Genomic DNA, 27694 nt, shown 5'->3' on the forward strand with positions numbered 1-27694 from the left:
GTGTGGGTGCAAATGTTTTCATTTTGGGTAAATAACCTGCCTGTGAATATTCAAAAATTGTCCTATCAGGATATATGCTGAATACTGCACCCTGCTCTGATGAAACAATTTTGGTTGACTAACATGCCTTTTTGCAAAATTATTACTGTATTTACTTACATTATGAAGAGGAGCATTTACAGAGTTAGTATATTTAGAGATATGTCAGTGTAGAGCATATAAGAGGCTGTGTCTCACTGCAAAAAATGCATTTTTTGTTTGCTTCATAAAGTTTACCTTTTGTGTTGTCACCTTGGTATTTCACCAATAGTAATTTATTTTAAGTAGTGCTCTTTCTTTAGCCATACAACTGCCCTGTCACTTCTTGAGAAATCATACAAGGTTTGTTTACTTATTAGAGGCAGATGCCAACACCTGACATGTATCAGGGCATCATTCTAAAATGTTCTCAAAGTTCAACTGAACATTCTAAAGGAGAAATAACTCATGGCAGGTAAACAGGTGCAGTGGTTTAGAGTTTTGCCTCATAGTGCTTGGTATGTTGATTTGGTTCACAGAGGTGGTAAATTATGTGAACAGTATGGCTGCCTTCCATAGCTCTGTGTGGGAATTTGTTGTTTTTTCTCACACACAAGAACACAGTTTTGTCAGAATTGGTAACATACTAAATTGCCTGTGTGTGTCTCTGTATGTATCATATGTTAGACTGACATCCCATCCATGACCGGTTCTTGGCTTGTAGTCACTGCTTGTCAAGATTGACTCTAGCTCCTGATGATTACAAACCAGATAAAATACACATTGAGGAGGAAAGGAAAAGGACTGCCATATGTTTAGTGCTAGCTCATTTCCTACATATGATTAATTCAATACACAATTACGTAAAGGTCATTTTTTACATTATTTTCCCAATGAAATTAAGAAATTCATGACATACAGAGCTCAATACTATGAAGAAGCCACTTAACATCTACTCTGCTATGACTGTCCTCACCCACAGCAACAGGCAGCATCAAAAGCAATTTCATTTCAAAGTTGACTAGGATCCCATACCTTTACAGATGCTGTATGAGGTACTTTAACCTTCTGCTTAGTGTCAGCAAACATAGGCGGAGGAGGCACTGGTATATCCCATGGGAGTGGAGCAGGACCACATGCAGGTGTATCAACAAACTGACCTAAACATAACAATACACTGATTAACAACACATGCCAACATGTCCTAACAATCAAACCAAGCACATATGTCTTCAGCCTTGCAGGTAATGGTGCAATATATTTGAATGCATGCTCATACATACCAATTCTGCTTTTTATCTTTCTGTCCCAAAACATACCTTGCAATACCAATGATTTTTCCAACCTGGATATCATTTCACATTATACCAAAAATGTCAGCTCGTAACAGATTGCAACCAACAGTACATACTGGTAGTAACAACTGACAATACTAACTCTCTGATGAATATGAAAATTAATCTGATATAGTGCCATATTCTACCTGCTCTGGAAGAAAACAAGACAACAAACTTCCTCAGCAACGAATAAGCCATCTCTTGACTCCAGAATTTAAATCATCTTTGCTGATGGTAAAAATGTTCCATTACAGTGACAAAATAAAAATCCTTTGCTTAAAAATTACAAGGCCAGATATCATATTTTTTGTGCTAATCAGAACATGAGTATATTTTAAATTCTTGGAGAAAAAAAATGGCAAGAACAACACTGCTGCACTCAAAAGATTATCTGCAAAGTCTAGACGTCTTCCTTCCATTCTGCCAGCAAGTTTCAGAAATTATTACAGATTTTCCAACCTACCTTAAAAATAGTTCTGTAAAGCAAATGACAGATTCCTTTCCAAAAGCACAAAGAAAACTGTTTTTTCATCAAAAAAATATATTTTATTTCAACTCCTATGTACACGATGACCTGCTCATTTCATATTCCTATGAACATAAGTGCAAAAGTACTAAGATAAGGAGGTCATGGTCATCAAATTAAATACAACCTCATAATGTAAGTTTTCTGCAACACTTCATGTGACAAATTTGTGAATGCTCAAGTTATGATCCTACATTACAAGGAGAATATTTTCATCTCACATTCAGTGATTCTGGAAACTGATTACACAACCATTTGTAATGTGGGAATATCCACATATGTCACAAATGGTCTTGTGTCTGCAAACATCTAAATGACAATGATTTCCTATGTTGTCAGATTTAGTTATTTATATATGCTTTGTTGACCAGGCTAGTCCCACTGGGCCAGTGGCCACTTTCTAGGGGAAACCCAATGAAGTATTTATACTGACTAGGGCACTGATGGGGCCTTTTGGGTTTAGCATGTCAAAAATTCAGAAAATGCCCTAACTTGATGCAGTTGACATGTCACCCCCCCCAACATAATAGAAACAATTCTTTACATATTTATTTATTTATTTAAGAAAATACAGTCCAATCATGTGTGCCTATGTATTATAAAAGTAAAAGAAAAATCAGTTACTTACAATAAGGAAAACAATATGCACACTGACAATTGAGCTTAAAATAGTGCACCAAAATGTTACCCTACTTTTAATAGTAATGTTGAATTGAATTGAAAAAAATATGGAACAAATTGCATTTGATTTGACATCAATTAATGTTTTTTGTTGATGAGTTTTAATAGATAAGTCTGAAATTGAAGACAGGTACTCTGTGCATTTCAAGCCCATGCAAGCAAGACTAACCATCTGTCAGTCAGTTTCTTTTGTCCATTTTAATGTTGTTTAATGCCATGAATAAGGTTTTGCAAAAGTATGTAGAAGAAAAAAGTGTGAGTAAAGCCATTGCTAGATTTTTAAGGGTGCTAAAAGTTTCTGGTATTTGGTTTCAAGCATTCAACTTTTCTTGTTTGTAGTGGCAATCTTCATTTTGCAGGCAATTTCTTTCCAGATCCTCAAGTTTAGACCTCAGGTCGACAAACACTTGAGCCCAGATGCTCACCTGGATCTCTGCTAACTGCAGCTCTAATCCTTCAATTTGTAGCCATTGGAAATCATTTAATTCCATAGTACTGCAGACTACTACATCCGGAACTTAATTATTTTGTCTGTTCTAAACTTCTGAATTGTCAGCACTGCCCTCTGCAGACTCTTGAGAAAGTATACCAAAATAGTCTTTGAGGTTAATAACTTCCTTACCTCTGCAGCAGTGTTGTTGAACTGACTCCTGCAGCAAAATAATCCAATGCACTTCACATGAGCAACGAATGCAAAAGCTGATTTCAAACAAACACACTCATTTGGAGACTGCAGAGTTGCAGAGATCACGCTTGTGCCTTGAAAATGAGCTTCTGGTGCAGCAGTTAGAAGTCAAGTGAACTGTGCAGCTGCTGTGATGACAGATAATGTGCGGATACTGATGTGAGAATGCATTTTAAGCTCTGGGTGGTGCAGGGTCTCATATTTCTTTCATTTTTGTTTGTTCAGTTTTTTTGGTAATCCATGTGTTAGTGAATGCTGGCATGTCATCCAAAACATTGTGGCATGTCACCTTTGACACGAGCGTTGTAGGTTCGCCATCACTAGGCAAGGGGAAATTTGACCAAGGTACATGGAAACATGTGCTACTCCTTCAAGCCACTAGGTGGAAACAGAGAGCTGCTTGCTGAGGCTTGAGTTCACTATGATGAATGAAGGAGACAATCAATATTGTTGCAGACAGCATGAAGGATTTTGGTGTGAAAAAAAAACAAGAGAAGAAATCTTCGGCTAAACAAAAATGATGAGAGCTTTCAGCTGTAATAGCCTTCTTCAGATCTGAAGAAGGCTATTACAGCCAAAAGCACTCATCGTTTTTGTTCATTCTTTGAATAAAGTAGTTGTTTTACTCATACACTTGTCTAGCATGAGTGTGTTAACAACACAGAATAAACTGTGGTGTTTAGCCGAAGATTTCTTCTCTTGGTTCTCATGTTTGTTCATTCCTCAGCTAGCTTCAGCAGTATCCACTGAGCTCTTTTCTGCTGAAAAAAAATAAGGATGTTTCTCTTGAAAATAGAGATATATAAGTCACGGATGAGGTTTCAGTTATAGCTGTCAGCTGAATCAGGGACAAAAATCAGTGACAATCAGGGATACATTTTAAAATATTAGTACTATTAACTTGAAATACAGAAATAACAGAATGTTAATTAGTATTTTATTTTCGACATAAAAGAAATCTACAACTCGTAATTATTATTATTTTTAAGTGCAATTCGTCACCTTTTTCTACAAAGACACCAATTTTAGGAGTGTTTAAAAGGGACATGGTTAAAATTTGAGTCAAAGTTAGGGATGGCCCTGAAAATCGGGCTTAAGTATGGTTTTAGGAGCCTTCGAAACAACAGTCTTATTATGGAGGAGAATGTCCCAGGAGTAGGTGAAATAATACAGTGGAGTGCAGCAGATGAAAGGTTATTTACAGAGGAAGAAAGCAGTAATGGGAGATGAAAACCAGAATAAGCAAGCCGAGAAGTGTATCAGCAAAATGGAAGAGATGAAGAGGGTGTATATCTGTCTGGTGGTGTGGAGATAAATAGCTAACTTTAAGGATGGGTTCTACAGAACTACTGTAAGCCATTATGAGAGAGAGTTGGTTAAAGAGCAAAATAAAGAAGGGAGTTTGCACTTCAAATGACTGCTATATGCAGCAGTAGCTGCAAGAAACAAACAGCAGTAGGTACAAAATAATGGAGAGAATATTCAACAGGGGAATGTGGAAAAAGAGCCACCATTTAGAAGTCCAGTGGTAAGACTTAAATTAAAAGATGAAATAAAATCAGCCATGCTGATGGAGTAGAGAGATGAAGTCCTGATTACAGCCCAGTCAGTTTAGGTCCAGTCTGTGGCTTGGGCAACTGATGGAGTGGCAGAGGAGAGATGGGTGTGTCTGTCTTGAGTGGGAGGGCACATTCTTTGATACCCTCACTAAAGGGAGGCATGGTCCAAAGAATGGAGTTACCATCAGGCACAATCAAATGAGCAGGGGCTAAAAAAGGGAAGTGAGTAGGGCATAATCAATCCCCCAGACAGAAGCACAGATAAGCAAAGCTGCAGTATGCCCTTAAGTCCAAAAACTGCCTCAACAATACTAGGAGTAAGGCCGGGGAGGTAGGAGGATGGTTGATAGACCTCGTAGGTGTTTCAGACACAAAATAGCTGTTTTATACAACTATTAATAAAAACTTAGGAAATATTTTTGTCCTAAAATCTCAGGATATTTGCCATTTTTAATTTTTTTTCACAGGACACAACTGCCCAAAGAGGGACTGTCCCTCACAAACAGGGACAGGTGGTAACCCTACAAGTAATTTATTTGTGCGATACTATTACAACACTGGGATTAAAGTAAAACACATTAGAACTGAATGACATTTAGGGACAGAATCATTTTGTGAAGCGAATTTTGAAACTCTTTTGTTGGCAGAACAATTTGTAAATTAATGTGAAAAAATGTTCTGTAAGACCATTGAATGAGTATGTTTACCAGAGCTTAAATATGCAAGCAAAAATGAAAAAAAAGTTAGTATAATTTATAACTTCAGACATAGATGAAAATGAAAAACATATTTTTCAAAAGTATGTCAAAAAGTCCATTACATAAAGGGTTGGATGAAAGAAAACTGTAGATAGGTGCTTTGGAAGTATGGGCAACTCTGAATTTAGAAGACAGAGGCCAAAATGCAGCATGTGTCCAATGTGATAGTAGTGAATGGGAAGAGAGGAAATGTAAACTACTGGGAACTAACCAAAGCATTTTTTGGGATGGGGGTGATTTGCCACATCTTGTACAGGGTTGTAACAAAACAGTATGGGCAATCTGAAGAATTTGGTCATTCAAAGAAGAGTTACAGACCAAACTGTAGAACATTTAGGGGGCAGTGACCATTTTTGGTTTGATTGCACTTTAATCAGAAATGAAGGAAAGAATACTGGATAAAGTGAAAGGGAACAAACAGAAGGAAGAGATCAAGGTGAACAACTGTTAAATAAACAGAAATGAAACAGGTAATGGACAATGGGGAACTGGAAACTGAGACAACAGGACAAAAACAGACACAGTAAAATGTGAATTAAAATATTGGAGGAGATTATAAGGTGAGGAGGAGAAAAAGGAAAGCAAAAGGTGGGCTAAAAAACAGATGAAAAAAGTAAAAAGTTAGTATGAATGTAGCTTCCTTAAAAAAGAGCATACAGAATCATGTGAGAAGTATGGTTGGGTTTAAATGGTGTAAAAGGATTAATGTGGATGTAATTTGTTTAAACAGTGTAATGCGCACTGAGACAAGTAAATGAGAGAGGTTTGAACTGATGTGGGGAAAAGAGTGTGGATAACAGAGAAGGATGTATGTTCTACGACTCGGGTAATTGTTAAAAATGAATAAGTGAAAATCATGGATGTGATAGTAGTGCTGGATGGTAGAGAATTAGTGTGAGATTTACAAATAAAAAAAGCCAGTGAAACTTCCAGTATTGCACTGGTCAAGTGAAGCATCTGTTTCTCATCATCGCAAAGATTACCAATAGTGACACAGTCAGTTCAGCAGCTGTTGAAGCCTGCAATTACAATGCCCTGCTCCAGTAAGAGATAAACTAATTAGCCAATTTGTATCAAGAAAAAAGGAAAGTGTAAAAAAAACCCAGAGATAACAGAACCAGTGGATAAGGAGCATGGCCAGTCCACAAACCGTTTGTTATGAAGAATGCAGAGCAGGAAGACAATGCTAAAATGTGGTCATTATTAAGGATGTATTTTTAGAAATAAGAAGGATGAACACTAAATTTGAGGATTCTATAAAAGAAAACAGTTGGTAGGACATCTATTCAAGTCATTGCCAGGTACAGGACCCCCTCCATGAATTAGGACACCCACTCTGCCCATTTGTATCTACTTGAGTCTATCAAGATACATCCAAACACCATGGTTTTGGGCGACTTTAACTACCCATCCATTGACTAAGGAAATTACTCATGTGCAAACTCACTTGCCCAAAGGTTCCTCGACTTTGTTAACTCCAATGCCCTGGACCAGCTAGATGACACCCCCACAAGGGATGCCAACATCCTGGATCTGGTGCTTACTAATATGGGCACCACTGTAGCATCCCCACTGTGAGGTCTTGCCTGGTAAGATCTGACAACAGATCAATCTCATTTGAAGTAACTATCACACCAGACCCCCCCCCCCCCCAGCACCAACTAAACTAAAAAAACTTCTCCAAAGCAGATTATAACCTCTTGCGAGATGGTATAAATAGCTTCACTGCACCTCCACCCTCAGATGGAACTGGCAACTATGCAGAGTACTACACAAATGCTTTATACAAACACAGCAGGCAACCAAGAACTCAGGATGCAGTTGGTTAAACACAAAATCAGTAAATCCAAAAAGCAGAGAAACCAGCTTACATGGCATACGAAAATACACTTTAACACTCTAATAACAGCAGTAAAAAAATTATAAATGCTTTCACGCCTTCACTCGGCGCTTCATCAGATCCAACACAATTAAGCAAATATAGGATTTAAATAGCAAATCAATTAAATTAAAAACAAATTGAAATCACCACCTCAGCCCACATATTTCAATACGTTTCAAGGGACCATATTCATTTAATCCCTTGCCCACGTACTTCAAGTATCCACCTAAGCTCTGTACATTCAGTTTTATTACGAATGTCTCCACCCCTATTTCCATTTCTTAATAATTCTAAAATAGAAAACTTAAAACAGTGTAAGATATCATGTTGTAAAACATGTCTACAAAAGGCATTCTTTTTGTCATGTCTGTTTATATCATAAAGATGCTGACGTACCCGATCTTTAAAATACCTGTTGGTCTTACCAACATAAAAACAGTGGCACACTGTACAATCTGCAATATATACTAAATCATGACTTCTGCAGTTAGCAAAGAAACTAAAGATGTAGACGCGGTTAGTGTCAGGATAGATAAAGGTATTCAAACTCCTAATGTGCTTACACATGTTACAGTTATTACAGGGAAATATCCCCTTCCTATTTAGGATGCATGCATAAAGTTGTTAGGATGATCCTGACGTATACCAATAATGTTGGTTCGATTTGTGATGTTGTCAGGAAGCACTGGCATATTTTAACAGGTGACAATTGGTATAAAGAGATTCTGGGTGATACTCCAAGATTCTGTTATAGGAGGAATAGATAGTTGAATCAACTTTGTTATAGACCCCCTTTAAAAGATGCATGCATCTTAAATAGGATGGGAACGTTTCCCTGTAATAACTATAATATGTGTAACCACATTAGGTTAAATGATCATGTTCCCTTGAAACCTGTATTGAAATCATGTGGGCTGAGGTGGTGATTTCAATTTGTTTTTAATTTAATTGATTTGCTATTTAAATGCTATCTTTGCTCGATTGTGTTGGATCTGATGAAGCACCGTTTCACTGTTTTTTTTATTTGTAAATCTCACACTAATTCTCTACCATCCAGCACTACTATTACAGCCATGGTTTTCACTTATTCACAGTTATCCCCTTGTAAAAAGGTGGTGCTTCCACTGACCAAGGGAACTATAGACCTATTAGCCTGACTAGCCTTATCTGCAAGGCCACGGAGAGAATCATTATGGACCTTATCAACAAAGATATTGATACTTTCCAAACACTTGACCCTACTCAATTTGGATTTGTCAAAGGGAGATCATGCCCGTTAACCCTGGTGGATGTCTTCAAGACAGTTGCCAAGGCCCTCAATGAGGGGAAATCTGTGCATACAGCCTACCTAGACCTAGCCAAGGTGTTTGACACTATCCCCCACTCAGGCATAATTGACAAACTCACCCAGCTAGGTATCAACCCGTATATTATTAGATGGGTCACTAACTGGCTCACTGATTGAACCCATATAGTCAAAACAGAGGAATTCACCTCCAGCAGCAGCATAACCCATATAGTCAAAATAGGGGAATCCACCTCAAACAGCAGAACTGTAACCAGTGGTGTTCCACAGGTATCGGTCCGGGGACCTCTACTGTTTGGAATCTATTTCTCCGAAGTACAAGCAAAAACTAAAGGTCTGTGGCTGACAAAGTTTGCTGATGACTGCAAACTAGGAGTGGTCACAGAATCTTCTAACAATGTCAACATTCTACAAGACGGTCTTACACAAACTAATGATTGCTGCCAAAGTCACGGCCTTAAACTCAATGCATAAAATGTATTATCATTCCTTTGGTAAGAGTGCTGTTCCTGCTAACTACCACACCAATAACAACACCCTAGGTATGCACTCAGTGGTGAGAGACCTGGGCACACAGGTTGACAGCAACCCTACCTTTGATCACCATGTCTCTACAGTGGTAAGAAGATCATTCTATACTGCTCATCTCATAAGTAAGGACATTGCCTCCAGAAAAACAGACGTTATAACCTCTCTATACTCTTTCCTCATCAGGCCAATAATTGATTACAATGCCTCTTTTGGCATGTACCTTTTCAAGCACCTGCAGCAGTTAGACAGACCACAAAGGTTCCTCACAACGAAAAATCAAGGTCTTCAGCATCTGTCCTATGAGGATTGTCTGAAATCACTGTCACTTTATTCTGTTTCATACAGACTACTCAGAGGTGATCTCTGACTTGTATATAATGAGATCTTTGACCCTGCTTTATTGGAAATGCATATCCGTAACTCAAATGGTACACAGGTTACTCACTCTAAAGGCCTTAACCTGGTATGTGACATTAACAAAACCTGCTGGTGGGACATATTTGTCTCCCAGAGGCTACCAGACCTTTGGAAAAGCTTCCCGCTTCATGTCAAGCAGAGCACCTCATTGGCTCTCTTCAAACGCAGGCTGGAAGACTGGATGGGTAACTGTAGATTCACCCCAGGGGTTACACCTATGTCCCTGTGGAAATAAGGGTAAAACTTGGCTAGACTTGTAAGGGCCCTAGGTCATTAGCCTAGTAACCTCCTATGATCCTATGGTAAAATGACAAAAACATCAATGATGTGACTGAGGCGGTAAATCGGCATTTGAAGAAGCTTCAAGTGCTCATCTGTGAAAATGAGTTGCTGAAAATCAAATTCACTGCATATGAATTCAAACTGGATCTGTTGGAGTCAAGACTGGTTGACCAAGAAGATAGGTCTTGGAGAAAAAATATGCAAATTAGCAATGTGCCACAGAGCTGTGTTTCTAGAGAACACTACAGAACAGAACAGAGCATTTGTTTTGCACAGCTTGACATATTTTATATCTTTATGACAAAAAAACAACCAACTGCAAGTTTTAACAGTTCTTCATTTCTGCATCTTTTGCTGCATTTTGTTGGTCCCCATTGCATACTGATCATTATCCCTCCTTGAGACCCCACAGGCCCATTCATTCCTACCAAGGTGAGAGCCACTGCTGAGCCATTCATTCCCCATAATGCAACAGCCATCATTTTGGCAGATATTAAGACTTTTATGTCAAAGTCCCTAGCCCCACTCCGAGTTTGCTGATGTGGGCAACTGTGCCACCACAGAGATTTCCTCTATCCTCTCACATTATATGTATGTTCCCATATGCAAAATAGTTACCATTACTTTGATGAAGCCACATCTATGGAACCACCATCCATGTAGTACTTTGTGAAGTGTAACTCTTTGCTTGCAAAGGAAAAAGTGGCCAACTGAGAATGCATCCTTCCTCCCAAACAAGGGTGAGCTTGTGCACACCATACTCAAATTCTGGTTATCTGGGTCATTATGTGAAGGCTGCCAGCCTAGCCAGATAGAATTTTTGTGGGTCTATATTATATGAATGAAAATTCACTTAAGCGAATGTTCTAATGAGTGAAACTCCAGACATCAAGGTGCGTTTTGTGGGATTGCAGTACAGTGGAGATTGGAGTTTTTGCCCTTTCCTCACTGTAGTGCAATCTCGGAGTTGGAATATGTATTTAGCGGGGGGTGTGGGGCACAGCCCCCCACAATATTTTTTCGATGCCTGGGATTTTCTCTCATTGAGCATATGATGTTGACTGAAGGCTCTGGGTACGGTTCCTGACCCCCTTACTCCATGGTAAAGCTGTAACTGTGCTGTCTAAATTAACTGATCATGAATGTTTTGATTATACTGCTGTTAAGAATTGCTTGTTAGAACCCAAACAAAACTAAATTATTACTCTTCCAACCTAACAAGACATCTATCTCATGTCCAACATTTAACATAATAGCCAAAGACAATACTGTGATCTCCCCAACAACCCATGCAAAGCTTCTTGCAGTGGAAATAGACAATACCATAAAATTTGACATGCATGTCTCCCTAACTATAAAAAAAGTCCATAAGAAACTTGGAAGTCTATATAGGCACCAAAAGGTTCCTGACCACAATGGCAAAAATTACATTAGCACAAACCCCTCTGCTCTCCACTCTATTATATGGCTCTCCAATTTTAACTAATCTATGGAAAACTGACTTATCTAAGCTAGAAGCATGTTATAATAAAATTGCTAAGTTTGCATCTGACTGCCCACATAGAACACATCATTGTAAAGCTTTAAGGATACTAGACTGGCTTGAGCTTCCCAACATTATTCTTTACAACCAACTCTCTCTAACTCACAAAACTGTAACAAAACCAACTACAACCCCTGCACTACAGAATCTCATCCTTCCTTACAGTTCCAGCAGACCACTTTGCTCTAACAACAAGAACTTACTCACCATCACCAAGGCCAACAACACTGCAGGAGAATCTTTATTTTCCAACTATATATCTCATATATGGAACTCCCTTCCTAACTCCATTATCTCAATCGCATCCACTAACCACTTTAAACCATCACTTAAAGCTTATCTAAAAAATAAGTGACTATGTTCCTGTACTAACCCCTCATGAGTGCTCTGATACACCACAGTATACCCAAAGCATATCCAACTTCTCCCCAGTGTTTAATCCCTTGTTCCTACCTGTCTTAACCTTATATCTTGACCTAAGTCATACGTAAAAATAGTTCTAGCTATGTTCAAAGCCCAGGTTTTGTTGTCAAGATGTAACAAATTTGTATGTTCTTATGTATACTACATTTTGTTTACTTTATACTTTATTGATTATTGTAATGTGTGCATGAAAATTTACTGTTACTCATGGAGCTCTTCTCCCCGGGCCTCTGCTGAAAAAGGACCTGTGTCCAGTTGGGCTTTCCCAGTAAACAAATGTTAAATAAATAAAATAAATTTCTCCTCAAGCGTGCACTGAAAATGGGCATCTATCCTGTTGGACTTTCCTGGTAATCAAATGTCAATATATAAATAATAAATAAAAATAAAAAATTGAACCCTGCTAACACTGAGATGTTCAGGGAGTACTATAAGGCTAACTTCCTACTATTAAGTGATAACCTGGCAAAATTTCAAGCCCCTGCCCCAATCCCGGACAACATTGCCACCTATGTGGAATTGTTCATAGAAACCTTATACAAGCATGTTAATAGCTGCATAGAGGCAGCTGTACCGAACAGGAAAAAGTACAGAACTACCTAAAAAAAAAAGTCACCCTGATGGAATCACAACATCCATAGGCTGTACAACAAAAGGAAAAAAATCATGGCAAAAATTAAAGGTGTTGCACCCAGCAGGATAAAATACTCACAAACTAAACAAACAACTCAGGACAAAAAGGTCTACCAAAGCCCAATTGGAGGTAAATTTGGCCTCCCAGGACCAGACCAAGGACAAGCATAAGGCATTCTTTATGATGTCTGCAACCTCAAAGACAAAACACAGCTGTGTGCAGAGCTCATGGTTAACGGAGCCAACTATACTGAGCCAGAAGATATAGCACACCTACTGGCTGACAAATTCAGCTTTACTTTACCCCCCCTCCCCCAACATCCCCTCAGGAAATAACATCAAATATAACCCCCAGCCACTATCACTAGGGAAAAAGTCTTCAATGCACTCTCTAACTGCATCATTAAGCCCAAAAAATATCCCAGAATGCTTTCTAAATAGCAACATGACCTATTAGGCCCTCTGGAATCACTATTTAACCATAGCCTCCAAAGAGACTTGGTGCTTCTTAAATGCAGAACTGCAGCTGTCATCCATCTACAAAGAGGTGGGCCATCTATAGACCATGGAAACTACAGACCCAGAAGTCTCACTAGTCTCATATACAAAGCCATGGAAAGAATTATCATAGAAATGATTAATACTGACATAGGACACCTCCAGAAACTGGACCTAAGAAAGTTTGGTTTCATCAAAGGTGCACCATGCCTACTCAGCCTGGTGGACTTCTTTGAGAAGGTCACCAAAGCAATGGATGATGGCAAAACAGTTCACACTGCGTACCTTCACCTGGCCAAGGCAACTGACACAATATCCCATCCAGGCATTGTTGACAAACTCAAGAGTTTAGATATAAACCCTTACATCACCTGGTGAATAGACAGCTGGCTCATAGCCAGGATCAAGAAGTCAGAATTGGGGAGTCTACCTCTAAATAGAAGCCAATCACAAGTGATGTCCTTCAGGAATCTGTATTGAGGTTGCTCCTTTTTGGCATCTACTTCTCTGAAGTCATGGCCATCGTCAACAGCGTCTGGCTGACCAAATTTACAGACAATTACAAATTAGGAACAGTCATGCTATTCCCCACTGACACTAATGTTCTCCAAGAAGGGTTGACACAGACAAATAACCTTTGTCAGAGACATGGACTAAAACTAAACGCCAAGAAATGCATAATAATATCCTACAGGAAGTCATCCATCCCTGGTAACTATCATATTGACAAAACACTCTTAAGAGTTAACCCAGTAATCAGGGACTTGGGGACCTACATAGACTAAAGTCCAAGCTTTGACCATGACATGGCAAAAGCAGTCAGGAAATCATTCTATGTTGTCCAACTTCTAAATAAAGGCATGGCATCTAGGTCCCAGGAGGTCATAGTATCACTGTAATTAGCATTTGTCTGACCTGCCATGGAGTACAATGCCCCCTTTCATATGTACCTAACAAGGCACATCCAACAACTGGAACATCCACAGAAGTTCCTCATTAAAAGACTACAGGACATAAGTAACATGTCCCATTTAGACTGCCTTGAAGCCCTATCTCTGTATTCTGGCTGCTACAGGCTGTTGAGGGGAGATCTAAGCTTGGCAATACAAGGTATTGTTGGACCCCACCCTAATGGACTTCCTGTGCATCTGCAAAACAAACAGCAGCAGAATTATCCATTCTAAAGACTTAAACCTTCCCCGTGATATAAACAGGAGAGACAGGTATGTATCCCAGAGACTACCCCCTCTCCGGAACAGGCTCCCCATCCAAGTGAAGCAGAGTTCCTCCCTAAACCAATTCAAGTGTAACTTGGACAACTGGATGGGGAACTGGAAATGCACCCCCGTTTTGGCACCTATGTCTCTAATGGACACAAGCAGCCTGTAAATGGTTCATCTCCCAGACCCTTGCTTGTAAATGTTTCACCTCTCAAGCCCCTCCTTACGCTAAACAAGGATATCAGAACTTGCCAGAGATTTGGGATGCATGGCTAGGCTTAAAAAGGCCCCAGTGGTTGTTAGTCTAGTACACACCTATGATTAATGTTTGGCTGTACATGTTGTTTACGCAATATTCATTTTACACCATCTACATATTCTCAATTTTATCAATGTAGCAGAAAGAAAAACATGAAGTACCTATAAGCCTAATGTCCAATACCTTCATACTCTTTGGCTGAAGATACCCATCACGTTTGATTTGCTGTGTTACACTCTGTAGTAACTTACATTCACTACCAGTGTGACTATGACACTTGTCTCCCATATTTCAGTTCCAGGAGTCCCCAACCCTCTTTTCAGTAGTGATGATTTTCAGGAATTTTGTCCCTTTCACATTTCCTGGGTCAGTAACCATCATACTAACAATGTAAATATATAATGAGTTTGTCACTGTAGTAACCCCTTCAGATGTCCCTCACTGTAGTAACCCCTTCAGCTATCCCTCACTGTAGTAACCCCTTCAGCTGCCCCTCACTGTAGTAACTCCTTCAGCTATCCCACTGCCCTCCTTCTCTCACCTTGTTTAATTTTGTGCTTCTTATAAATGAATACCAAATGCAGATGCATTTTTAAGCACTTAAATTTTGTGTAGCTGGTATCTTTCAGCAGTCCAGGTTGCCATTTTAAAACTTGTTTGTGTTTGCATATGACACTTAGCTGAACTTTGTGTTGATGCTTTCTTTCAGCCTATTATTCCTTCTTGGAGGAGAAACTCACCACTTCTGCTTCATGTTCATCTCTAGTGGGATCTGTCATTTGTTACGTATTCTCTGATCTTGCTTCTTGTGCCTTGTAGGCTGTGTATTTCTCCCTCACAGAGTACTCTCTTTCACCCATCTCCATTGTAGTTCGGACATTTGTCATTCAGCTTTTACTCCAATGAGTCGCCATTTTTTGCACTGCAGTTTTCACTTACAGTCTCCCTCTTTTCCATCCTGCATTTAGCTCCTCCATTTATAACAAGAGGCGCTGAAGAGAGATCACATATCAGCAGAGTTTCTGCCTCCAAGAATTTCCTTTTAGGAGAGGCACATTTAAAATCAATTGTTGGGTTTTCTGTCCATTCATGCCCCTAGGAATAAATTAATGTTTTACTTCTTTGTTCATACTGAATGAAGTTGAAGACTTGTTTGACTGTCCCAAATGCACATTTTCTTCTTTGGTTTCTTGCTACTAGTGTATATGGATATTCAGTATAGGACTAATATTCTAAGACTGTGAATTCCTCTCTGCAGCTGTTGTACTATTTCCTTCTAAGGTACCAATCTGTGGTGTAGTCAGTGACCACCTTTAAGGGGCTGCCTTTTCCAGTCCTAATTTTTTTCTTAGGCTTTCAGGATTTAGTTTTGTTTTCTTTTTTTGTTAGTTTTAAAGCTGAGTATCTTGCACAATTTGTGTCAGGAACACATCTCTAGCCTTGTATTTTACCAATTCACTGTTCTCCTATTTTAGACTGATGTTTATGGTAGCTTTAGATAGTTTACAATATAGCCAGTGCTAAAGTCCGCTATCTTTATCCACTTTTTTTATCCACATTTAAGTTTTTCGCTTCATACCCTGCGGTCTTGATCAACTGCTTTGTCCTTTAGCTTGATTATGCTCCTTCCATAAAACTCATCCTCTTCCGGCATGCAAAGAGCGAATCTCTGACTTTGTATCTTGATCTATCCGCAGTGTGCTTTTCCAGCTTGTGAAATGCATTTTACTGACTAAGTCACTGAAGACCCTATCTTCTACAGACACAGACAATATTTTCAGTATTTAATCCATCATCCACTGCATATTTTCCACTCTTCTGTTGATATTTTATTTCTGGTTTTAGTCTGTTCAGTTGATCCATTTTCTGCAGAGATCCAGACCTCCACAGACACGTTATCACCTGAACAATTGACAGCCATTTGGGAGCTAGATGGATCCCATCAGTTTAGGTGCACCCAGGCCTCTAGCTTCTTTATGGAAACACTTCTCCTGTAGCAACATTTAGGGAAATAATGCACTTTGTATCAGTTTTATGTAGACGCTAAAGATGGGAGCTGTTCCCACTTAGTGAGGGATATCATCTGGTTATAAGACTATTAAACCTTCTCAGACATATCCATTTGATTTCTGCTAGGCTAACTCATCTGGATGTCAAAGTAATGAAAGCCAAGGGGGAGAGAAGACACGGCATGCTCTCTCATGGGATTTGCCATTCTCAGGTCTTTGACTTTGTTTTTTTTTTGTTTGAAGAGAATTACTCATTTCTACACCCTAGACTTATCCCTCTTCTAAATATGCCAGACAGATGCCTGCTGCACTTGAGTCCACATGTTCTTGACCTGTGTAAATTTAAAATTCTACAAGAAATTTTCTGGAGGTGTAAATGTATGCCCTGGAACAATTGCCCTTACTTCTGCATTGCACCTCCAGCGCACAAGACTTAACTGTCATCGCTCAAAATTATGATTTGCAGGCTACTGCTATGACTCATAATCCACAATGTATGGTCAGTGAAGTAAAATAATTTAATCAGCACAAGCACAAGCCAAAAAAACATTAGTCCTCCAAACTCTAGCGTCTCGGCTCAACAGCCTTCCGGGAGATAATACACAGCCAAAATGCAAAATTCTTTTATACTCTACTAAATTCTCCCCATATAGTTAAATCTTTTGATGTTATAAATGGAGTTAAATATACATCTATGGCCAAATATTCTTGTAATACTATGGGAGTAATTTATGGTCTTAGGTGTTCCTGCAACCTGTTTTATATAGGTGAGACCAAAAGAGCTTTTAGAAAGAGGTTGTAGGAACACGTTAGAGTTATTAAAAATAATAAACCAGAGAGCCAGCTGGCTTGTCATTTTTAATGAATTTCATGGGGGGGTGGGCGTTATACAGAATTAAAAGGTTGCATTTTGGAGCATGTTTGTTTGTCTTTTCAGCTTTTTCCCAGTAAGGGGTCGCCACAGCGGAACTCCGGTCTGCTAATGATTGGCAGTAGATTTTTACGAAACGCTGAGGTGCTAGCTCGACGCCCAACCTTCAACGAAGGCACGCCCATTTATGCATGCATGTCTTTCGAACGCTACCGAACCGCAGGGAGGACATGCAGACTCCACACAGAAGGCACTCCCAAGCCACACTGAGAATCGAAAGGGAGAACTTCTTGCTGTGAGGTAACAACGCTACCGCCGTACCACTGCGGCATTTGCATTTTGGAGCATGTAACAGCAGAAAATGGAAATTCTTCTAAAAAATGTTTTTATTTTAACGTATGGTACTATGACACCTGCTGGTTTAAATAGAGAATGCAACTGGAGTTTCTTACTTAAGCATTTAAAAGTTAATTATTTTGTTAGAGCTTTTTTAATTAAATAATTGAAGTAATTTAGTAGACTATAAAATAATTTCTCATTTTGGGTGTGTATTATCTCCTGGAAGGCTGTTGAGCAGAGGCGCTAGAGTTTGGAGTACTGAGAGTTTATTATCTTGTGCTTGTGCTGATTAAATTATTTTACTTCACTGACCATACGTTGTGATTATATCTTCTCCTTTTTTCGTGGTATCTTTGGTTTGTGGATTTATGGCCAGTGATTCTTCTTTTCAGCGTTTTCCCTGTGTCTTCCGTGATGAGAAAGTAGATCGGAGCCAGCGTACTATGGAGAGACTTCAGTGGAAAGTAATCTCCCTTCTGAAACCTCTGAACCTCAAAAAAATATGGGAGAGAGTATTGTCAAGAAGGGATTAACAAGAGACCTGACAACCCCTTTCTTGCTGTGGGATGTAAAGAGGAGACCCATATTCCTTCTGACATTTGGGGTTATGTGGATGGATTGGAAACATTGTTATTTAAAGAGAATGCCCTTTATTACAACATTTTAAGTTTGCAATGCTATTTTGATTTAGACATAACACCGTAGGGTCTTAGATTTGTAAAGAATCCAGCAACTCCTTTCGATTCTAATGACCCCGTAGATAAGCGATCTGAAATCAAATGGATTCAAGCTGCTCATAAATGAGTTTCTGAGTGGATACACATTCTAGTTGATAGAGACATGATCAAACAATGTAAAGTGACAGAAGATATCTCAGTTGCTTATACCAATTTCTCACATCAGTTGGGCAGTGAATCTTTTAATCAGGTGTTATATAATTTTTAATGTTAAATTAGAAGAAGCTTATGAAGAAGTAATTAAAAGGAAAATTCATAAGTTGGAGTGGGACATCCGTGATTATGGTACTGGCTTTGCTTTTTGAAAGCCAGCCAATCAGAGACATTTTAATGGAAAGAGGTGTTCTTCTAGTAGAGGAAGTTCCAAACACAGTGTTTCCTTTGCTTTGTCAGAAGCAATGAACAGTATGGGGGAATCTGAACAACAGGACAATGCATATCCACCATTATCAGTTCCACAAGAACCAAGTTATCTTAGGAATAATTTTCATCAATGCCATGTGGATAATGGAAGGAAACTGGGATGAACAGAGAAATACAATGAGGGACAATACACTAGGTATGACTACTCTAAACGGACTAAATATTGACAATATTTTGTTGCTTGCTAAAACTACTGTTTTACATGATAATAACGACGGCATTATTAATTTGTCAGGCTATGTTTTGCAAGAGACTGAAATAGCTGTTCTTCATTGTGGTCTGAAGTTTGTACCCACAGTATTAGCTAGAAAATATAAAATTCAAATTGAAATGTTTTAGCTAGTTAGGAAGCTGCATCTGTTGATTTTTTTTTTAAATGAACAAAAGTAATGCAGTTGGGGAAGAAGTTGAAAAGGCTAGTGATGAAGAAGAAAGTTTTTTTACATATGATTCTTCTTTTCTGTTATGTAATTCTTTGGATAATGATTTTGAAAATGCTAATTATTTAATTAATTGACACTTCTAAAGTTCCTGTAAAGAGTAAATTTATTCTCCCATATATGCATACAGGGATATCACAATTCTCTTCTATGGTGTATTTTGCAGTAAATTACCAGCTTCAGCAATTTTTTAAAAGAAAACAACAAATTAAATATAACTTAACTAGACAAGAATGGTTATCTTTGTGTGAAATGAGTCAATGGCAGAAACTCATTATCAAACCTTCAGATAAAGGTAATAAAATTGTAATATTACATTATTATTCTCAATATTTAAAAATGTGTATGGATCATCTTAGTGACAACAAAGTTTATAAGACTGTCACCTATTATGAATATGAGCATGTGCTAACTGAATTAAAGGAACTTTTATGTAAGGGCCATATATTAGGTTATTTATCTAAATAGGACATAGAAGTAAAATTTGATATTGAGAATTGTACTCTTGCAAAATTTTATTGCCTGCCTAAAATACACAAAAGTTTAATTTCTCCACCTGGACATCCAATTGTAGCAGCTAACAACTATTTTTTTTACATAGTATTGGAACAATGTTACATTTTTATTTAGTTCCGTTTGTAGAGAAGCTTAGTTCATATATAAGAGATGCATTTGATTTTCTGGAAAAACTTAAAGTGATCACTTGGGGGAAAGACTTCTACTGGGTAACATTACATGTACAAAGCCTATATACTAATATTAGACACTCAGTAGGCTCAGAGGCACTAAAATTCTTTCTTCGAGATAGCCCTATGGCTAACTATATTATTGAATTAATTTATTTTAGTTTAACTAAAAAATGTTTTGAGTTGAATCAGGTTATTTATCAGTAAATTCAGGGAATGGCAATGGGAGCTCCTTTTGCTCCCATGTATGCCAATTTAGTGATGTTTTTTTTGAGACAGAGTTTTTGTATAAGTTAAACTTTTTTTCAAGAATATGTTGTACTTTATTATAGGTTTATAGATCATTTGTTTTTTTTCTTTGCCACCCCTATAGTGCCTTTTTTAGGCAAGATTCAAATGACAAATTCACCACCGTAACAGGTACAAGCAAGCAAAATCTAAGGGTAATGCTACTCAATGCTAGAAGTCTAAACCTCAAAATGCACTCACTCGAGGTAGTCCTTAAAATGGAGAACATCGACATCTGTGCAGTGACAGAGACCTGGTTCAAGGCTCCAGAGAGCACCCCTGCATTACCAGGCTATAATTCATACCACATCTTTCGGCCACCTAACTTGGACCAAAGCACTAAAGACGGAGGCGTGTGCATATTCATTAAGGATATCCACACCTCTAGGCTAGCTGCTCAGCATAATGCATCTGAGATTATCCAAGTGCAACTAACTCTGGGCAAGACCGCAATTCAAATTGTAGCTTGTTACAGATCCCCCACCATGCCCCAGGATTCCCACTCCTCATTTCTTGATACGCTGGAAAATATTAGGGTACAACCTAACACCCTAATAATGGGTGATTTCAACTACCCCACCATTAACTGGAAAAACTACTCAGGTACCAACTCTTGTGCTCAACGTTTTCTGGAATTCATAAATTCCAATGCCTTGGATCAACTTATCCACACCCCCACCAGGGGGAGCAATATCCTAGACCTGGTCATTACCAACATGGGCAACTGGTGTTCCATACCAGAGGTCAATTCCTTGTTGGTCAGATCCGACCACAAGCAAATCACCCTAGACATTCACATCCCAGCCTCACCCCCCCCCCATTAGGGAAAACACTGTAAAAAATTTCTCCATAGCCAACATTTCTCCAAAGCCAACTTCATGCTTCTTAAGACAGAAGTGGCAAACTTCACGACACCCATGCTGACGGACAATAGAGATACGACTGCTGAATCCTATACAATTGCACTTTATAAGCACTTACACAAGTGCATGAATCGTACAATCCCTAACAGAACCATCCTCCAAAAAAAGGAAGCCAATTTGGAGGTCCCCCTGCTATAAACAAATTCTACAACAGAAGAAAGAAACTGTTGCAAAAAAGAGTAAAATCCCATGATTGGAGGAACTCCGTGGTCAGCCTCAGTAACAAGCTGAGATCCCTCATAAAATCCTCCAAAGCTAGTTACGAAAACAAAATCACCACTGATTCTACAGACAATCACAAAGCATTCTATAGCTATGTCAAGAATCTCAATGGCAACACTCAGATCTGCTCTGAGTTACAGTGCAATGGCACTAAATATACAGAACCAACTGATATTGCCAACATCTTGGCAGATAGGTTCAGTGCTAACTTTACCCCTCTCTCATCCCCTAAAGGGCCCATCTCTATACTGGAAGAATGCAAAGTACCTGTAATCACGGCTGCACAGGTAAATAACACACTCTCCAAAGCCAAGAACACAGCATCCATGGGACCTGACAACATCCCAGGCTAAGTTCTACATGAACTACAGAACGAACTGGCACCCCACCCAAGTACCATGTTCAGTCATAGCCTCACCTCAGGCTTTGTGCCCACTGAATGGCACACAGCAACGGTTATCCCACTCCACAAAGGGGGAGCCACCACGGACCCTGGGAACTACCGCCCCATTAGTCTGACGAGCCTGGTCTGCAAGGCTATGGAGCGTATCATCATGGTACTTATAAACAATGACATTGGTAATCTCCAAACTCTGGACCCTACCCAGTTCGGGTTTTTAAAAGGCAGATCATGTCTCCTAAACCTGATCTTCTTTGAAGCGGTCACCAAAGCTGTAGATGAGGTACACACAGCCTATCTAGATCTCGCCAAGGCTTTCAACACCATCCCCCACTCTGGAATTATAGACAAACTCACTAAACTAGGTATAAATCCCTATGTCACAAGATGGGTTGCCAAATGACTCACTGACCGAACCCATACTGTGAAAGTAGCAGACTCTAAATCCAACTTCAGACCAGTGACAAGTGGATTATCACAGTGTTCAGTCCTAGGTCCTCTCCTGTTTGGTATCTACTTCTCTGAAGTACAGGCTAACACAGAAGGTCTTTGGCTAACAAAGTTCGCAGATGACTGCAAACTAGGAGCCATAATCAAATCTCCTAACGATGTAGATATCCTACAAAAGGGCCTAACTGAGACAGATGCCTGGTGTCAAAGCCATGGCCTCAAGCTCAATGCCAAAAAGTGCATTGTCATCCCTTTTGGTAAAAACTCTGCACCCATGAACTACCACATAGGCGGTAGTCTACTTAACACTGAAAGTGTGATAAGAGACCTTGGGACACAGGTGGACAGTAGTCTCTCCTTTGATAATCACATCGCCACAGTAGTCAGGAAATCCTTCTAAGTGGCACACCTCATCACAAAAGGTTTCTCATCCAGGAAAAAAGAGGTCATTGTTCCCCTCTACTCATCACTCATTAGACCCATTATAGAGTACAACGCCCCTTTTGGTATGCACCTCACAAGACATCTACAACAACTGGAAAGGCCACAGAAATATCTCACAAAGAGGATTACCGGCCTCAAACAGATACCCTATGCAGACCGTCTCAAAAAACTCCAGCTTTACTCTGTCGCATATCACCTACTCAGAGGCGATCTCTGCCTAACATGCAAAGCTATCGTCATTTTTATGAAGCAGTGTTTATACATAGTGTGTTTTTAGGGTGGTGTGTTCCATGAACTTTTTCAGTTTGTATAGTTTGTCTGCTTTTTAAATTCAGTGACTGTAAATATTGTGCTTTTAATGACATAATTGATTAGTTTATAACTGGGTGGAACTTCCTGTTTGGACTGCATAAGAAGGAAGTAACTATGTGGGGTAAATTGTCTGATGAAGTCTAGATCTTTCTGGACGAAAGCGCTCATCCTTGGATTTATTTTTGTCTGAAGTTAATAAAGTGGATTCTGCATTCTACAACTGTGTGGTGATTTGCAGCCTGCAATACTTTGAGTGGATTCAACTCAGCTACTTCTTCTGGCTTTTGTGTTTCCCTAGGGCCAACAGCCTAGTACCTACCTATGAACCTATGTAAGGGGGCATATCCAGCTTAGATAATTTTATTAGTGATTTACATCAGAATCACTTTGGGTTTAAATTTGATGGTATACAGAAGGGTAAAGTTGTTAATTTTCTGGATGTGGTTTTGGTGGGGTCTGAGAATGGCAAAATTAGAACTAGAGTCCACAGAAAGTTTGAAAATGGAAGTCATTTCTTACATGCCAGTAGTTGCCACCTTAAATACATTTTGGACTCCCTCCCATATGGACAAATGTTGAGAATTAGTAGGTTATGTAATGACCAGTTAGTTTTACAAAAAGAAATTGTCAATACCTGGACTATGTTTAAACAGAGAGTATATAGTGTGAAAATAATTAGTCATTCTTTAAAAAGGTTATATCAGTTGGATTGTGACAATAATAATAAAGTAGTCAGTGATTTTAGGAATAATTATAGTAAAGGAGGAGATAAGAAAAAATTATTTTGTAACTATATTTAATTTACTGACCCTTACAGTAGTCAAAATTGTAAAGTATTATTGGCCTTTTCTGTTGAATGGCATGGATAGATTAAAGAACATATGAGGCATCACTCTTATATATTATAGGAGAAGTAGAAGTATAAGAGATATGTTAGTTCACAATAATTTCACATTACCCAAAACAGGATGTACTACTGATGTAAAATTATTTGGTACATGGGCCTGTGGGGGCTGTTCTATATGACACCATATAGTTAAATCTTTTGATGTTATAAATGGAGTTAAATATACACCTATGGCTAAATATTCTTGTAATACTATGGGAGTAATTTATGCTTTTAGGTGTTCCTGCAACCTGTTTTATATAGGTGAGACCAAAGGAGCTTTTAAAAAGAGGTTGCAGGAACATGTTAGAGATATTAAAAATAATAAACCACAGAGCCCGATGCTTGTCATTTTAATGAACTTCATGGGGCGGGTTTATACAGAATTAAAAGGTTGTATTTTGGAGCATGTAACAGCAGAAAATGAAATTCTTTTAAAAAATGTATAGTTGCATAAAGAAACAGTTTTTATTTTACTATGACACCTGCTAGTTTAAATAGGGAATGTGACAGGAAGTTTCTTATTTAGGCATTTAAAAGTTAATTATTTTGTAACAGCTTTTTTAATTAAATAATTGAAGTGATTTAGTAGAGTATAAAAGAATTTCTCATTTTGGGTGTGTATTATCTCCTGGAAGGCTGTTGAGCTGAGGTGCTAGAGTTTGGAGTACTAAGAGTTTTATTATCTTGTGCTTGTGCTGATTAAATTATTTTACTTCACTGACCATACGTTGTGATTACATCTTCTCCTTCTTTCATGGTATCTTCACTTCTATGACTCATGCCTAGGGGAAGATAAAACAAGAAATAATAAGAAAAGCAAACTAATACCTACAATGGTTGTTTTCGATCTGCTTAAGGCTGCTACCAAAGGAAGCTTTCAAAGCCCATTTGGATCTTTGACTTATCTTGACCAATACGCAGTTGTCTTGGATCACATTGTGAAATGGTACCTATTTAGTAGAGACTCTTTAAGTCAACCTTATTACACTGGCATTTCATCATCTGGATGCTGCAGGTGTTATGTTTTCTTTTATTCAATGTATCTAGGCTAGATGAAAGGGTCCCTTTTTGGATGCAAATCACTTCTGTTAAGTAGTATAAATGAGAATAAAAAATTACAATGCAAAGTACAGTCGTAAGATAAAAAAAAAAAACATAAAAATATTTTGAGTAGGCAAAAATCGAACTGTGCACGATAAGTTGCTATATAATATAAGCAGTGACAGCAAAGCTTATCAGTGACACATATTATACTGGTGCAGTGATCAAATGCATTGGACATAATTTATATTTTGGTGACAGGCTTGATCGTTGGTAGCCTGGGAAGTAAACTCAGTATATAATAACAATATATTACGATATGAAACTAGAACAAAAATATTTAGCTTAGTTATAAAATTACATCAATTAAGAGGGCATATTAAAAAATTGTATCACGTAGAAAAATGGCACATTAGACAAAGTTAACAAGACAAATTCACTTTACTTGCAAAACACCCTTTACTTACTCATACAGTTAAGAAATACTTTAATCACAATAAAAAGAACTACTGCTTTGGCTCACAGCATTCTAAGGTTATATAAAACATCAAATATATCACCTTATATACACTAATTTATAACTAATTTAATTTATTTGTTCAGACAGACACTCAGAAAAAAACTAAATTACAAATTTTAGAAAATAAGAGCAATTTTACACAATAAATAAGTAACTCACAATACAATAATTCACAATAAACATTTAATCACAAGTTCACTGTTTATACCTTTTGGTTGTAAAGTACCTAATGTAAAAATATACCATGCTTCTTTCTTCAATAATAAATCTTACACATTTAAAAACAATGCAGAAGGCTGACAGGCAAACAATGAAAAATTTCAAAAAGCTTTATCCTGATTATGACATTATTTAAAATGTATATCCACTGTACATGTAAAAACTCCATTCCGAATTTCCCTAATATGAGCACATTGATCAGATTAGGAAACAAAATGCCAACAACGCTACATATAGACGTCTGTCTAGTAGTCCAGGGTGCCATACATTTAAATTTGGTATACTGGAAAAATTAGCAGTCAACCCTAGGGGTGGTGACGACAAAGTTTTGTTTGAAGAAAAATAAGTGAATTGGCAGTTAATGTTGAATGCCTCTACCCCACAGCTATTAATAAAAATATTTCTTTGAAACCTGTTGTACAACTTAGAGCTGAATATTTTTAAGTAGTCCAGTTTCAGATAAGTAATGGTGTGTATGTACAGCATAAGTTTTTACATTTACTATAGAAGTGCTCATGTTTTTTTAACTAGTGTTTTTAGAATACAAGTTTTAATGTTTACCTTTAGTGTTTTGTGGTGACTTATTTACAATTTTGCTACTTGCCCTTTTAATTTTTAACAAGATGTAATGATTGGTTAATTGAAAATGATTTAGGCTGTATAAGGCCATTTATAAGTCCTGTCAAGCAGGGTGAAAGTGCTCGATCACTTTGAATAAAGTTTTTTATGCAGTAATATTTGTGGAACTGGGAGTCTTTATGGTCCTATGCAGTCCGTCTTAGCCTGTGGTTTGTGGTTACTTCATATTTTGGATTTATTCCTAATATGTTCTCGTATCCTCTTTCTCATCTGGTGTGTGGTCTGCCCTATACAGAACTTATGATATCAATATAAACCACTACCTCCTGATAGCACACAGAGTCTAAGTAAAATCTCTTCCTTTATTTTGCACTTTTAAAGTAGCAAAGTGGAAAGGAAGAAGAATAATTGTCATATAATTTCCATTTTCTTTCACTAGCCTCCATCTGTAATTACTGTGATGCAGTATTCATATATTATTATTTATTTATTTGACATTTGTTTGCAGGGAAAGTACGACTGGGCGTGATGTGGCCATTTTCAGCAGAGGCAAAGAAGAAAACCTCCACAATCGCAAAATAAGAGAACATAGCAAAACAAAGTAAATACCATTTAGAGTACAGAGTTTTACATTAGAAATAAAAATCATATAACAAAAAATATATAAATGAATGATACCAAAGTATGGCTTTTGTTTTGGGAGTCAGCAATGCAACAGACGAAGTTAATTCATTTAACAGCCTGCAGAATGCCACTGATTTTCTTGTGAAGTTAAAATGCACATAAAGAAGTTAGATATTCTATAAATATAACAATTACAACAATATTCACTGCATTGTGTGACTCTTTCATGATTGTGTGTCATTGACATTTGGTTTAAATACCAAAGTGAACTCTTTAGTATGAAAATTATCAGTTTGATGACCACAAAGTTTTCCTTTTTGGGTACTCTTTTGATAATTCCTTTTCATTTGACCATCATGTCTCCACTGTAGTTCAGAAAGCCTTTTATCTGGCCCATCTGATTTCCAAAGGAATCTCCACTAGATCCAAAGAAGTCTTAACTCCCTTTTACTCATACCGTGTTAAACTCATTATTGAATATAATGCACCTTTTGACATGTATTGATCTAAATATATCACACAACTTGATAGACCTCAGTGATTCATTACTACAAAGATCAGTGACCTCAAATATCTTAGTTATCAGGAGAGACTAGCAGCCCTTTTGCTGTACTCGGTCTCTTTCAGACTCCTGTGTGGAGATGTATGTCTAGACTTTTGTGCCTACCCTATCTTATCTCCTATTCCTTCGCAGAAATAATGGTACATCAAATACTCAAT

The 27694-nt window shown here is 38.0% G+C and overlaps 1 protein-coding gene across 4 annotated transcripts in view; it reads right to left on the reverse strand.

The window, feature by feature from the left end:
- The window catches only part of LOC122806803 (protein SSUH2 homolog), a 621468-nt gene that overhangs the window by 148055 nt on the left and 445719 nt on the right, over window positions 1-27694 (reverse strand). For all 4 annotated transcript variants that reach the window (XM_044077526.1, XM_044077524.1, XM_044077525.1 and 1 more), the window contains exon 7: window positions 1054-1178. In XM_044077526.1, the coding sequence (XP_043933461.1) occupies window positions 1054-1178 (125 nt within the window). The remainder of the gene's footprint in view (window positions 1-1053; window positions 1179-27694) is intronic.

Source organism: Protopterus annectens, chromosome 7.part0, assembly GCF_019279795.1.
Source record: "Protopterus annectens isolate FY-2018-M chromosome 7.part0, PAN1.0, whole genome shotgun sequence".
NCBI classification, from domain to species: Eukaryota; Metazoa; Chordata; order Ceratodontiformes; family Protopteridae; genus Protopterus; species Protopterus annectens.